The sequence below is a fragment of the Ascaphus truei genome, chromosome 4 (assembly GCF_040206685.1).
Source record: "Ascaphus truei isolate aAscTru1 chromosome 4, aAscTru1.hap1, whole genome shotgun sequence".
Lineage (NCBI taxonomy): Eukaryota > Metazoa > Chordata > Amphibia > Anura > Ascaphidae > Ascaphus > Ascaphus truei.
The window spans coordinates 315,208,323-315,224,543 of NC_134486.1; the positions used below are offsets into that span (position 1 = coordinate 315,208,323).

At 39.5% G+C, this 16,221-nt stretch overlaps 1 protein-coding gene across 15 annotated transcripts in view; it reads left to right on the top strand.

Annotated features, from left to right (window-relative positions):
* Positions 1-16,221, top strand: part of CEP162 (centrosomal protein 162) — a 91,390-nt gene that overhangs the window by 51,806 nt on the left and 23,363 nt on the right. For all 15 annotated transcript variants that reach the window (XM_075597901.1, XM_075597899.1, XM_075597902.1 and 12 more), the window contains 8 exons: positions 153-304; positions 1,785-2,054; positions 2,588-2,725; positions 5,511-5,623; positions 7,253-7,361; positions 10,131-10,257; positions 11,373-11,536; positions 11,721-11,825. In XM_075597901.1, the coding sequence (XP_075454016.1) occupies positions 153-304; positions 1,785-2,054; positions 2,588-2,725; positions 5,511-5,623; positions 7,253-7,361; positions 10,131-10,257; positions 11,373-11,536; positions 11,721-11,825 (1,178 nt within the window). The remainder of the gene's footprint in view (positions 1-152; positions 305-1,784; positions 2,055-2,587; positions 2,726-5,510; positions 5,624-7,252; positions 7,362-10,130; positions 10,258-11,372; positions 11,537-11,720; positions 11,826-16,221) is intronic.

Below are 16,221 nucleotides of genomic sequence, written 5' to 3' on the forward strand. Positions count from 1 at the left end.
AATACAGTACTACACTTTAAAGTGAGAATAAGAGCTTTTAAATAATCATAAGGAATTATAGAAGAGGTTAGCATGGATTAATATAAACGAAAGCGTAAATTAGTGTTATATTTATATGTTTTACTTTGTGTTCTTTTCTTCCAATACTAAAGGTGTGCTATCAGCTACCAGGACCATAAGATTTGCAGAAAGCAAACCAACTGTTCCTAATGATAACAGAATGGATGCCACTGACAATCTATATCAAAAAAGTCCTCCGCAGAAGGATTTTGGTAAAATAGACTCAACCATGCAGCATCAAAGTGTAAGGATTATTAAATGCTAGGGCAGCTTCTCTTCCTATCTCATGTTGTGTTATCACCAACACACCTGGAGCATAACAAACAAGCTCTATAAAGTAATTTACCAACATACTTTTCAGGGTTAGTGTTAGATGTGTGAAACTATCAAAACTGCAGTCACATCATCTTTGAACTTTTTTTTTTTATTGTTGCAAACTTGATTTTTGGTGAAATGTTGCACAAAACCTTAGAGGGCTAACATTTCGCAATATACTGTAGTTGTAACTAGGACCTCAACATTATTTGATTTGTTTAGCTTTTTAAATTTAGACTCAGTTTTTTGTTTTTTCCTCACACTCGCCATAGCTTATCCGTGGACATAAAAACCTAAACCCACACCCACGCTCATTACTTTACACCAGTCATTATCTAAAAGATCAACTCCCTGTAGAATTTCACAGTTAAAAAAAATGTGATTAGGATGATCTTGGAGAAAAAAAACCTGAATTTTCTAGAAAAGAAAAAAAATAACTTACCGAACCATATCATTAGGACCACACCTTTTTATTTATTCTGCTCCAATCCTGTTCTCCCTCTCATATTTATCACCGGCTTGGCAGGGGTCAGAAATGTTGTTTTGCTTTGGACTGTTCTTACTGTCACTACCTTTGTGTTTTTATCTAGTATTTGTGCACGTTAAAGCTGGTCTGATTTTGTTTTTATTACTGTAAACAGTTATGGCTAAATTCACCCTCATGCAGGGGAGTGGAAATGTAAGTGACATGGAGATTTTTAATCCAGCTGGGACGATTTGATTTGTTTGGATCTATTTTGTCATACAGTGTACATTTTTAGACTATTTATGCTAATGCATGATTGCATGTGTGCAATACCTGCACTATAGCCTAAAACATATGGAAGAAACAGACCCTGCTTCATAGTATTTGATATGCACTTAGAAACAAAGCCTGCAATATAAACTCGTCCTGGTGGGAAGCTTTCTCACAGCACTATTGTTTGATAGATTTGAATCTCTGTTATCTAAGTTATTGGGCCAGATACTAAAAACCCCGATTAAAATTAGAGTTTCACAGTGGGGAGTGGGGAAGGGAAGAGGGTCCTAGCAGCAATTTGGGGGTTTTCTTTGCGTTTAACGTCTTGTTATTTAGAACAACCCTGAAAATTATTTTGCACTAAATTTGAGACCATTTTTAAAATATATGGATTTAGAGTAGAGGAGACAGCACCTGCATAGAGTTAGTAAGTACAAAATAAAATAAATGTGTAATACAGTATGAGACAACTGTTTTTAAAAGTTGCAATTGCCCAACAAAAGATTAATAACAAACCAAAAACATACTGCATACTGTATAACCTTTAAATTATAAGGAAACATCCAGCTTGTACAATTTGGTAGCATGATTAATTTCATGCAACTAAGTATAGTAGTGACATGAATGGTATATTCAGGATAAAAAAAAACAACTACTGTTATTTTTACAGGTTCATTTTCCCAGAAGTGCAAATGGAATTAACTTGGAAAATGACTCTTCAATTCAGTCTACTAAAATCAATGATGGAGATCTCAATATGCTTCAGAGACTGCAGAATGTGGAACAAAAGTTAAACTCGGAACATATACATTTTGAGACTCTAAGAGGAGATTTCTCCAAGAAAGAAGGAGAATTTCTGAAGAAAATAGAAGATATTAAAACAAAATATGAGAAGGAACTCCTACAGCTAAAACAGGAAAACTATATGCTTCAAACAAAGGTACGTTATTTCTGCACCTTTCAGGTTAATTACAGTTTGAGTCGATTTGTTCAAAATTTGCAAAAATATCTACTATAGCTTACACTTATTGTACTTTATAATGTCTTACTGTAAAACATACTTTTGTAACTATTATTCATTTTCATAACTTAATTTAAAAGAACAAAAATATTAATGCAGCGATAGTGGACTATACACTTTTAAGTGTTTTTTGTATTCTTGTTTCTCTTTTTGTTTGTTTGCAGGTATTTTGTGTAATAGACTGTATAATTGTACTGTATTATAGAATCTCAGTATGATTGTCATGTGTAGTAAAACATACAATTCTGTAGTTTCAAAAAATGCAATGTGCCTTTCATTATTTGTAATTGATTTTTTTCACCATTAGTGACGGTCTCCCAATTCATTGTACAATGGATTGTCTTTAATTCAAATTTCACCAAATATTAATTATCAAAGTGGTGAGTCATTCCATGTATATTTATGCGTGCATAACATTTTGTTGCGTTAGTCACTCTCTACATTGCATTTAGTTACATACAGGAGAAGAAAAAAACAAGAAAAAGATGCACCTGCTTGGGGAATTAAAAGACCCTATAACAGATGAGAAGATGCAACAAATACAAAAAGAAATTCAAGAGCAAGAGACTCTTCTTCAGGGTTATCAGCAGGTATGATTTTGTCAGGTATTATTTTGTCAGTCTTGATAAATGTGACATTTACAAACTATAAACAGGTTGGTAAAAAATAATAAACTATACAACAAATTGTCATTATAAAAAAAAAGTGTGGGCGCCGAGCACGCACATTTTATGTGAAATTTCTTTGTTTTGTCTGTTTTGTCACATAAATTGTATTTGAGATGGAGATGTTTTTAATTAAAAATCCAAACGCAATTTCAGTGCCAAAACACAAAGAAGTTTGACTTAGAACGCGTGTGCGCAGCACATACCCCCTGTCTTACCCATTTGCACGTGTATATGTATAGTAACTATGAATTTCTCGTGTGCATGTTTTTTTGTGCATACGTGTGTGTGTGCTCCTCCTCACCGCTAGGGGGAGGAGCCGGAAGGGGGATTTAAAACACAGCCAGGAGCAAGCGCGCTCATTCTGCTCCTGGCTGACAGGTTTCCTGCCTCCACTCCCCTTGCCAGGAAATCGGTATAGTTAAATAGTAGATAAGGTTGAAAAAAGACGTACGTCCATCAAGTTCAACCTATGCTAAATTTAGACAACAGATACTTTATCCTATATCTATACTTATTGATCCAGAGGAAGGCAAACAAAAAACCCCAGTGTTATATCATCCAATGATATCTCATAAAGGGAAAAATAAATTCCTTCCTGACTCCAAGAATTAGCAATCAAATTAATCCCTGGATCAACATGTATACTTATTTGGTATATCCCTGTATACCTTTCCTATCTAAAAAGAAGTCCAACTTGTTTTGAACAAATTTATTCTGCCATCATAGTCTCCATGGGTAATGAATTCCACATTTTAGCTGCCCTTACTGTAAAGAAAACTTTCCTTTGTTGCTGGTGAAATCTCTTTTCCTCCCACCTAAAGGGATGCCCCCCTGAGTCCTTTGTACTGCCTTGGGATGAATATTTCATTTGAAAGCTCATTGTACTGTCCCCAAATATATTTGTATATAGTTATCATATCTCCTTTTAGATGCCTGTTTTCTAATGTAAATAAATCTAATTTAGCTAGTCTCTCCTCATAAGTTAGATTGTCCATCCCCTTTATTAATTTGGTGGCTCTTCTCTGCACTCTCTATAGTTCCAGAATCTCTTTTATAAGGAGTGGTGCCCAAAATTGTACTACATATTCAAGGTGTGGTCTTAATAATGCTTTGTAAAGGACTGATGCTTTGAAATTATAATGTGCGTGACTAATGCTTTGAAGTGATACTATCCTAGAGACTTGTGTTTGTTTTGGTAGTAATAAAAGGGACAAGTTGCGTTAACAAATTCAGCTGTTACAGCACAGAGGGTTATATTTATATATCGGACAACATAGGTTCCATGCGGCCACCCTTCCCCCGTTCGCTCCATGTGCCTATTGTGTACAGGGTGATAAAAAGGGGAGAAGTCAAAGGCCGCATGGCAACAAGGGAAGGTTATGCAGGAAGAAAATACAGATTTACAATGCTTAATTGTGTTAATAATAACCCATGTAAGGAGACAAACCTTATGTTTCTACAAATTATCACTATTTCATTGTTAATTTTAAACGGCTTGGCACACATACAACAAAAAACATGTTCAGGCTATATATTAAAAAAAATAATAATAATAATAATTCGGTGCGCTGGGCTACACATGGGTCACCATGGGGGTGAGGGCTACATATGGGTCCCCACGTGGGCAACGCTGACGCATGCGGGTCACCGGTGGGAACGCATGAGGTCACAGGGACACATAATATATTTTACTTTACAAGATTATATACATTGAGAATTACCTCTCATACTAGAGTATGAACATCAGGGGGTAGGTGGAGGTCCTCGGCCCCCTGTGTTTCTTCCCTGTCACCCCCTCCCACCCCCCTTGGGGTGGGGGCTATACTTTGGCCCACAGGCAACACCATTGCCCAGAAAGGAAGTGAGCAGTGGTGACACCATGAGCCTACACATGGACCTCAAATGGGATGGGGGGGTCAACATAATTTAGCATGGAGCTGCTGGGATAGGGGGCTGCTAAACATAGGCCCACCCCCCCCTTGGGGTAGGAGGTGCTACTTATGGCCCGCGAGGGGTGACACTATAGGTCCCCAATGCGGCTGCGCAAGGGCCCCCCTACCCCTCTAGTGTTATGTTTGCTGGGGGCAGTTATATATGGCACATCCACTGGGGTGGGGGGATACACAAAGGGGATGAGGCGTGACACCATAGGCCCCCACAGGGTCCAAAAGTGTCTTTTTTGGGACACTGGGTAGAGGGGGGCTGCCCACAAGCGGTGGGGGCTGATGGAAAGTGGCACATGGTCATTCACTAGGGTGGACCTCTTGTCGACATGCATAAGGGAAACATTTCACTTGGGGTTGTAGGATTCATGCACAGAAGAATCCAGACTCCTCAAAAAGGTGGTAATCATTTACATCTGATAATTACACAGCTTAGACTCGCAATTAGGTCAAAGAGAGGCTTTTCAAAACCAGCTATAATTTGCAATTGCCCCCGATACGAAATAGAATGCACATTTGGGCATTGCTATTTCAGTGAAACATATTAGGACTGTGTTAACTACACTACTTGGAGGACTCCATTATTTAATAAACAAATCCGCTGCCTTTTATACCTCCAGATCGAGTCTGTCGCTATTTGTATGTGTTTATGGGGACTGGGTAACAAAGGAAGAGCGAGCTTCCTCGCAGCCTCCCTGGTCATGAACATGTGCTTCTCTATTTGTAATTGTTCCCTAAGATGACATCTATGCTATGTTATTCAGGAAAATGAACGGCTGTATCAGCATGTGAAAGAACTTCAGATTAAGAACAAGGAAAACGAAGAAAGAATGTTTAAAGAAAATCAATCTCTAAAGGCTGGCCTGGTCTCTTTAAGGTAGTTTATTTTTTAATGAAGAAAAATATTGCAATGTAATAATACTTAGTTTGAAGTACTGTGAGACTATGCCAACATTTAATATTTTATCAACTTTGACTCTTCAGGGTATTCGTAAACAATGGAGCTTTTGCCTGCAAAAAAAATCTAGTGTTTACAAGGGCACAAATTACAGCTATTATTTTATATATTAATTCGGAGCGCAGCCTTTTCCAATAAAACCATTACCTAGCTTCATGCTGCCTTTTTTATTGCTAATGCACACATTTGTATGGAAACTGGACATTCAATCCTCCTCCTGACGAGAAAATCCATTACTGCTTTTATTTTATTCTTTTATTGCTCTAAAGTTTCAGTGACCAAAGATGAATCTGGAATACAGAAAACATAAAGTGGGACTGGAAATAGTTGTAAAAAAATATATGTGGAAATAGTTGTAGGCTATCCATATAGCAATAGTTAAGAAAATCAGCAAAGCAGCATACATTTAAAAGATATAACTATAATCTATGTTGGGCCTAGGAGAATGACATTCTTTAATGCATAATACTGTATAACTATAATCTTGAATTAATGTTTTATTACTATTTTTATTTATAGGGTATATACATCTAGCAATAGGAAATGGGAAAGTACCTTTTTCTATACACAATATGATTTTATTTTGGAAATAATGTTGTACTACAGTATTATAGTAATTTGCACCCAGGGAGAAATTTGTGCAAGTTTAGTTTTGTATTTTTGATTTATAATGAGTAGTAGATGATGTCTCTTTTATTCAGTCCAGCAGTACCCGAGGAAGAATGCATTGTGCAAATTAAAACTGTATCAAACTAATGTCGAAGGGTTTACTAATGTTTACACATTGGCAGCTGGAATAATAGTTACCATAACCTAATTAACTATAGAAAATGTAGAATACATAATCGGGCACATTTTCATTATAAACTATATTCAAGAAAAAACTATTATAATAATAAACCTGTGTCTTGAGTAACCATAATTTGCCTTCATCCCAATTTCAGTCTAATGTTGTGGTTTGTGAATCTTACTTATAATAGTAACAGTGACTTCTTCAACAGTTTCCTGCTTCATATGTACCACTCTTTTTGCTAATATTGCTTTATTACGTTGACCAGTATGATTGTGCACGTTGAGAAAGTAAGTGTGTGAGTGTATGTGTGTGTGTGTCTATCTATCTATATATCTCGAAAAGGAAGGACTAACCTCCCACAAGCTGCTCAGTAAGCAGTTACAAGTGGATTGGCTAAATAAATTAATCACACCGTAATAGTAGTGCTCACTGGAAACGTGCTGCTAGGGATTTACTGTAATTCGGCCCAACAGAAAATGTAAAACAAATATATATTTTCACCGCGCTTACCTTACCTTCAGACGTACCTTGACGTTGGTTAGCAGGCTTGTCATTATTTACTCAAAGGATGTAACCAATAATCTCCTTTGTGTTACAGACTTAGGTTTCACTATGTATTTTATTTCCCCATTTATTGTTAGCCCAATGGGAAAAGCGCAGGGATTCACTTTCTGTTTTTTCACATAATTCAGTTGCTGCATGTAAAATAAACTTTCCATATTCAAAATGTTTCTTATATTCATTTCTAACTTTAGAGAACAGTTGAATAAAACTACCATGCATCATCAACATGCACACCATGATTCTGAAAATACCAAGAACCAGAGTTTTACAGAGCTGATTGCAGAACTGCGTGCACTCCAGGTAAATAGCAGATTTTTGTGATGACATTGCAAGATGCCACATGAAAGAGAGACCTGCACGGCTGTGAAAACTCTGCACACTATTACATCTACAACAAACACTATTTTAGATTGATTAAAAGGTATTCTAATTTATGACAATCCACCCTTTCCTTCTATAAACCCTTTTTCTCATAATAAAATTCTGTCATAATCCCATTTTTGGTCTTCTACATTCTCTTATCTCAACATATATCCTAACCGGTCTTTTGTGCTCTGTGAAAATGGTCTTGTTCAGTTATCACCTACGTAGATATTCTTACTGTTCAAGGCTTTTCCCACTTCATATTATTCTGAGAACATATTGTCAAATATTCTCCCTCTCTGCTACACCTCTTTTAGTCCTCTAAAGTCTAAATGTTTTTGTTTACACAAGTTTTTGTTTGTGTAGCTCTTTGTCATGCCACACACACACACACACACACACACACACACACACACACACACACACACACACACACACACACACACACACACACACACACACACACACACACACACACACACACACACACACACACACACACACACATATATACACACATTTTAAGTTATGGTGGGTGAAAAAGGCAACAAAAAAGCTCCACCGTTAGCATATAGCCAATAAAGAATATCACTTGTGAGCACATTCACATGTCTTAGACAGGTCTGAAACCCTGCCTTTCAACCATTATCACCTAGCATACAGTGCTCCCACTGCAGCAAGGGATTCTAGGAAATGACATGCAAATGAGCACACAGTGTCACCTTTTGCCTGGAATATCCAAATACATGGACCCCATTTAAGCAAAGGCATCGCCGTTCACACAGCTTTTAAGCACAGCATGGGACTAGCAAAGCAAGTCAAACCACACAGACATGTATTGTATGTCTTTATTTATATAGCGCCATAAATATACATAGCACTTCACAGTAGTAATACATGTTGTAATCATATAAATAACAAATAATATAAATAACAGGTCATGGGAATAAGTGCTTCAGACACACTGTAAGAGTAACATTAAGGAAGAGGAGTCCCTGCTCCGAGGAGCTTACAATGTAATTGGTAGGTAGGGAACGTATAGAGACAGTAGGAGGGAATTCTAGCAAGTGCGTCTGCAGGGGGCCAAGCTTTATGTATCATGTGTCCAGGATTATCCACGGTGCTATTCATATGCTTCTTTAAGCAAATGTGTCTTAAGGTGGGTCTTAAAGGTGGATAGAGAGGGTGCTAGTCGGGTATTGAGGGGAAGGGCATTCCAGAGGTGTGGGGCAGAATGTGAGAAAGGTTTAAGGCGGGAGAGGGCTTTAGATACAAAGGGGGTAGAAAGAAGACATCCTTGAGAAGAACGCAGGAGTCGGGATGGTGCATAGCGAGAAATTAGGGCTGAGATGTAAGGAGGGGCAGAAGAGTGTAAAGCTTTAAAAGTGAGGAGGAAAGACTTCATCTGGGGTATGCCATGTGATATACCTGGAGGTCTTAAGTAGGCACAGCAGAGCTATGATAGACTATGCTGATATATGAGAAGTGCCAATCACCAAAGTGCTTCAGGTATTTTGACAGACAAAAACAATTAGTAATTATAAAACAGACTAAGAACCCAATATATTTTAAATAAAAATACAAGTTTTAATTAAATATAAATGAGATTAATTAAAAAAAATTAATGAACAAGAATAAGACAATTATGTATTGTAATGCAGAGAGAGATAACTAATATATAAGCAGGCATAATTAGGAGGGTAACAGCCTATCCAAAGAATATTAATTAAATAGGGACAAGACTGAATTGATGAACTAATCTTTTATGCAGTATTAGGAAGGCACCGAAATCAATGTCCACGTTTAGACCCAGAGGTATAAGAGTTTTTAACATATGTATCCATTTGGTCTCAAGTTTTGAAATGGCATTGATGGTGTCACCTCCTCTCCAATTATATAATAGTTTATCAATCCTAATACAAACTATGCTTGCTGGATTCTTATCATGGTGTTCAGCAAAATGTTTGGACAAATTGTGTTGCAAAAATTATTTTTGGATATTTGTAATATGCTCCGCAAATGGTAATTTTAGTTTCCTTGTGGTGCGTCTCACGTATTGTTTTTTACACGGGCATTGAATTGAATAGATAATATTGGCAGAATCGCAACTAATGAGGTGCTCAATCCTAGAGCTAATTCCTGTGTGAGTAGAGACAAATATTATCTATTTAATCCATACGAGCCGACGGAGCAATCAGTGCCACTTCCGTGTAGTGATGTCACGGAGCAAAGATCGCGAGATCTGGATGTGAATGGTGGTAAGTCTCTCTCTCTCACTCTCTCTTTTTCTCGCTCTCGCTCTCTCTTTTTCTCGCTCTCTCTTTTTCTCGCTCTCTCTTTTTCTCTCTCTTTTTCTCTTTCTCTCGCTCTTTCTCTTGCTCTTTCTCTCTCTCTATATTTATATAAATATATATATAATATAAAATACAGCTGATAAGTATTGTTTAGTATACCCAACATTATCTTGGACACTTGTCTCAAATGCAATATTTAGCAGGAACTTTACACAGAATTATACTGTAAGTCCTTTATGAATCAATGTAAAGAAACCGTTGTTTGAGGTAATCCGTTACTATACAAACTTTACAAGCACTAGGATGACTATTTTAGAACTGCTTGTCTGTCCTTATTTCTTTGTTACACACAGTTTAATCTGTTCATATTAATATTCTTCAAACGCTTCCTTTTTTCTTTTTAAAACCAAAGAAGAAAGAAACTAATTTACTTGATGAGATTAACAGATCTAAGCAAGACAAACAGGCATTGGAAGTAGATTTGGTAAAGATGAGGAAAGAGCGTGATCTTGTGAAAGTCCAGCTCACTCACATCTCAGGTAATGAAATGCTTTATTTCACAAAATAAAGAAAATTTCTTAAATGTGTGTATATTCTGATTCTGTTATCCATCCTCATATTTAACGAGTATGCCCTGTACTTGTACTGTTCTTGCCCTTGTCTGTTTTTTCTAACATGATGATCTCCATTTTTTCCTGCCTGTTGTCCAACTTGTGATGTACAGTATGTCTTCCTAGCCTACATTTAGACTCTGTTCTCATCTATTTAGCCTTGGTCTGCAGAACATCTGAAAAGCTTTTCTACATCAGCTAATTTTCGCCAACGAAAAGTATACAGTACCAAATATATGAGAGACACAATATGGCGTCTCTCTTTTGTTAAGGATTTGAACTTTTTCCTATCTTCAAAGTGGATGTTGCTAATCTCTCAAAGGGAAAATGAAGTCAGACCAGAATATGTACATATTCACCTTGAAAAGAGCATGACTAGGTTTGGCTAAACTTAAGTGTTTTGCAAAATGAGAGCTTGATTGAGTACTTCCAGGGAGAAAGTAAAAATACCTGGTTTGGTTCCTGATATATATATATATATATATATATATATATATATACACGCTATAATTGCGGTGACGGGCGCACGACCACGTGACGTCACACATCGCTATAGCGATAGTTGCATTTAGTGCAGGAGACCCCGGGAGTGCGACAGGGGGCGTGGCCCGTGACATCACGCAAGTGGTTCGCCATTATTGGCTGAACTGCTTCACGTGACGCTGACATCACACGGCAGCCGCACACAAACAAAATCAACTGACTTTGGTCACCATGTCGCTGTGCGTTCGCGCCCATTATGGGCACCCGAGATGGACTTCAAGTACTTGTGACGGCGCTGAGCGCCGTCGCCGCTACTATAAGCGCAGTCTTAGGTAGAGTGGAATGAAGTTACAGAGAGAGACGCCCAGATTCATCAACCTTTGTTACAGGTTAACGCATCAAAATGTTTTGTTTTTAACTCCCGTTCAAGTCAATATGAGTTGACTCCTGTTCAGATGCGTCAACATTTTCATAAATGCAATTGCATAGTGCATCAGAGTATCTGTGTGCAAGAATGTTGCATTCAAAAGGATGTTAATGTCCATATCTGCATTTTGTAGGTGAAAAATCTTATGAAACAAAGATTAATGAAGAGACCCATAAACAGGAAATCAATCGCTTGAATAAAAGACTGCAGTGGTTTGCCGAGAACCAGGAGCTTTTAGATAAAGATGCCGGGCGACTCAGAGACGCATATGAGCAAATAGAGAACTTAACTTCACAGGTATGCCATCTTACTCCAAATACTGTATTTTGAGCAGTTTATTATTTCAAGTAACTAACTAGCATAAACTACTATCAAAGGAATGCAACCGCATGTAAACAAAAATGTACAGTTTTGCAGTAACCTGCATTATTTATTTTCTCTTGGTTATTTTTGCTGTATTAAATCGCTAGGGTTTTTGTAGGTTGAAAAGCTTCGACATGAAACTGGAGATCAGTCTGTGCAACAGCAAAAACGTCTGAAAGACAGGGCTGCAGATGCAAAACGGATTCAAGATCTTGAGCGCCAGGTAGGACTTAATCAGATTTCCTTAGTATTTCATGGACAATAATATTTTGGCAATTTAAAAAAAAAAAAACATTCACTGAATTTCTTTTGTCACGTGGTAATTTATTCCACCATAAAGATTTTAAATCTGTTATTTTTACTCAATAAAATTGCATCATTTTCTCTACATCTCTTTATCTCAAAATATTAAATAGAATTAATTTCATCTGGCAAAGTGGTTGCATTGTACTCAATGAATTCTTTGGACCATATATACCAAGTGCTGCAATGTCAGGACACACCGTACAGACTATTCAAATGTATGAGCCTTAAGGTGTATTCCAGGGTGGAAGGTTTCTCCAGGTCTTGTGCTACAGTATATACAGTAGGCCGTAGGCCAATGTGGCTGTTTGGTCAGTTTTTTTGCCAAAAATCCCTATAGAAGTTGATGGCGATTGTCATCCGAAAACCACTCGGTGTCGCATCGGGTGAATTACCACCTTAGTGAATAGGAACCATTATGAGCACTTCCCAAATTTCCATTGAATGTAATAAACCTCCTTTACAGAGCAATAGTTATCTATAACATGAATTTTCTTATTGAAGATGTATACCTTAAAATTTCTATTACAGTAAACACTAGATGTGTACAGAGAAAAAAAAGAAAATGAACAAAAAATGACCTGCTTACAATAACACATGACCCAGTGAAGGTCGGTGGATTAGCCATGAAACTTAATGGTGAAACCTCCTGTACTATTTAAAATATTAAAATGTCTTGGCCAAAGGGTTTAACTAAATGACCCTTTTTTCAAGAGATATATAGGTATTTCACTGTATATTTTTGTCATATTTAATGTAGCTTTGGGCTTCTTTGTTTTTGAAGTGAAACTTCCTTAGTGGCACCTCATTCAAACTAGGGCAAAAAAGAATTGTGGAGACAGAAATGAAACGGATGTGACGTCAGTGCTGGCAGTTGAGGCCGGGCTGTGTTCTGGCTCAGCCCGACCCCAACACTGACATCACACCCGCTCCACAAATCAGATGCGGCAGCGGCGGCGATAGCCGCCGGCGCCGCTCCTAATGGCCCCCGCTCCCCCCACACGGCCGCAGACATACGCCGCCGGCGCCGCTCCTAACGCTACTATACGTCCCAGTGACGTCAGGCGCTGGTGGGGGAACTCCGTCAGCTGTCTGAAGCTGCTCCGGTCCCACCGCTGTTATTCCTCTTATGTCAGAAGCATACAGACTCCTCTGTCACCCTGCAAGTCCCCCTGCCCCCGGAGCAAACACTCATGGCCCCCGCTCCCCCCACACGGCCGCAGACATCCGCCGGCGCCGCTCCTAACGCTACTATACGTCCCAGTGACGTCAGGCGCTGGTGGGGGAACTCCGTCAGCTGTCTGAAGCTGCTCCGGTCCCACCGCTGTTATTCCTCTTATGTCAGAAGCATACAGACTCCTCTGTCACCCTGCAAGTCCCCCTGCCCCCGGAGCAAACACTCATGGCCCCCGCTCCCCCCACACGGCCGCAGACATCCGCCGGCGCCGCTCCTAACGCTACTATACGTCCCAGTGACGTCAGGCGCTGGTGGGGGAACTCCGTCAGCTGTCTGAAGCTGCTCCGGTCCCACCGCTGTTATTCCTCTTATGTCAGAAGCATACAGACTCCTCTGTCACCCTGCAAGTCCCCCTGCCCCCGGAGCAAACACTCATGGCCCCCGCTCCCCCCACACGGCCGCAGACATCCGCCGGCGCCGCTCCTAACGCTACTATACGTCCCAGTGACGTCAGGCGCTGGTGGGGGAACTCCGTCAGCTGTCTGAAGCTGCTCCGGTCCCACCGCTGTTATTCCTCTTATGTCAGAAGCATACAGACTCCTCTGTCACCCTGCAAGTCCCCCTGCCCCCGGAGCAAACACACTCAAACACACTGACACAAACAAACACACATAATTACATACACATACCTCCGCAGGTGGGCTTGCTGCTACAGGATACACGGGCTGGACACTCCTCTGTCGCGGGGCGGGAGACTCCTCTGCCGCGGGGCTGGACACTCCTCTGACGCGGGGCTGGACACTCCTCTGACGCCGGACGGGAGACTCCCCTGCCTCCGGGCGGGAGACTCAGACAGAGCTCCCCCCGCTGGGCTCACTCGCGTACAGGCAGCAAGCTGTTCAGCTGCCGTCAACCTCTGCGCAGCCCGCGCCGCGCATGCGCAGTAGTCATGGCGACCCTGTCGGACGCCACGCATGCGCAGAAGCGTCTGGCAGCGGCGCCGTTACCCCCACGCGCACATTAAAATTTTGAATAAAAGGATACGGAGCGCAGACCACCCACCCTCACCCCCTGTGTCACAAACGCTGTGTCACAAACCCTGTGTAACTGTAACACACTGTTTCTGTATCTAAAAAAAAATGGCTAAGACAAGCACAGAAAGAGTGCGTGAGTATCGTGCTCGTGCTAGAGCCTCCAAAACACCAAAACAAACACCAAAAAGTCAACTACTACATAACAGAGAGTGGAGACAACGAAAAAAGCAACTAGAAAACGTGAAAACACCACCCACAACTGTGGCTTTACCTTCATGTGGCCCTACTCCGTCGGCAAGTACTAACAGTAATCCAGCACATAATACTGAAATTCCAGACCAAACTTCATTATCATATGACAATTATAATTTACATCTAAATGCTCATCGGCAGTTTGAAAGAACATTCTTAAATAACATGTTTGGATACGAATGTTACATTTGTCAAAGATTATGGTTCAAAAATGATATCAAAACACCTGCTGAGAAACATGCTCCACTACTACAAACTGTATTTCCACACATCAATGTTAAGGACATTAAAGTTTGTAACAGTTGCAGAGCTTCTCTCGCTAGAGACACCATTCCACCTTTATGTACTTCAAATGGTTTTATTTACCCTAAAGTACCAGCACATTTACCTAAGCTTGACTTAGTTACAGAGCGCCTAATTTCGCCACGACTACCCTTTATGCAAATCAGACGCTTGCGACACGCATATGGACAATATGCCATTTTAGGACAAATAATAAATATTCCTGTCTCTGTTAATACTATGGTCAATTGTTTGCCAAGAATGCTCAACGATGATCACTGTATTAACGTTCACATAAAACGCAAAAAATTGCACAAGTCCAGCTACTTGATAGGGTTGGTTAACAAGCGAGTGGTTAAATGTTGGTTACAGTATCTCGTACAAACACCACTCTATCGTCTGCATCAAATCACAATTGATCAATCATTTTTTAATGACAATGAAATGCAAATAGAAACATCTCAAGAAACAATAAGTGAGCTCATAACTATTGACGATAGTCTCGTTGCACAACAGCAGACTTTATTATGGAGCGAGGACAAGTATCTGCGCATTGCACCTGGAGAAATGAGCAGACCACACAGTTTATTATTTGACGAGTACGCAGAGGAATTATCATTTCCAAGCATATATCTTGGACAGTTCAGAACTTTTCCAGATAATTTACGTGTAACACCATTTATGATGGCAACCAGCGAACTACGCCGTTCTGATCGACGTGCCATCACGCCATATCATCTACTATATGTAGCAATGAAAATTATGCGTTTAAGAACACGCGACTCTCTTACGGTTGCATTCAAGTTCATAGGAAAGGACACCAAACTTACACGTCACCAAGTTGAATCTAAACAGTACATCAACAACTGCATAGAGAACAACTTAGCTTTTCTACGTACCATTCCAAATTCTACATATTACTGGGCACAATGCAAACGTGATTTGTTTGCTATGATAAGACAGCTTGGAAAACCAACCATGTTCTTAACTCTGAGTGCTAATGAACTTGTTTGGCCTCGATTACTTAAAATACTTTACAAGTTCCAAAACAATGGTACAGATATTAGTGAGAATGATGCAGCAAATTTACATTTCATGGACAAGACTACATTAATTAATGAGGATGCAGTTACATGTGCCATATACTTCAATAAAATTGTTGATGTTCTTATGAATATACTACAGTCAAAAAGATCAAGCCCCTTTGGAACATTCTATGTCATCAATTATTTTAAGCGAATAGAGTTCCAACATCGTGGTAGTCCACATGCTCACATTCTCCTTTGGTTAAATAACGCCCCAGCCGACCCACTTGGTGCAAACAAAACCGACGCTATTGCCATGATAGATCAACTGATATCTGTATCGGCTAGCAATGCTTCTGGACATATCAAACTTCAAACACACAAACATACGTTTACGTGTTACAAGAAAATTGCCACAAATAAGCAACAAATATGTCGTTTTGAAGCGCCATTCATGCCCTGTCGCAAAACAACTATATTAGTGCCAATGCCCAAAACAGACCAACGTCAAAAAAAATATGCTGCTCATTACAAAACAATGTGGAA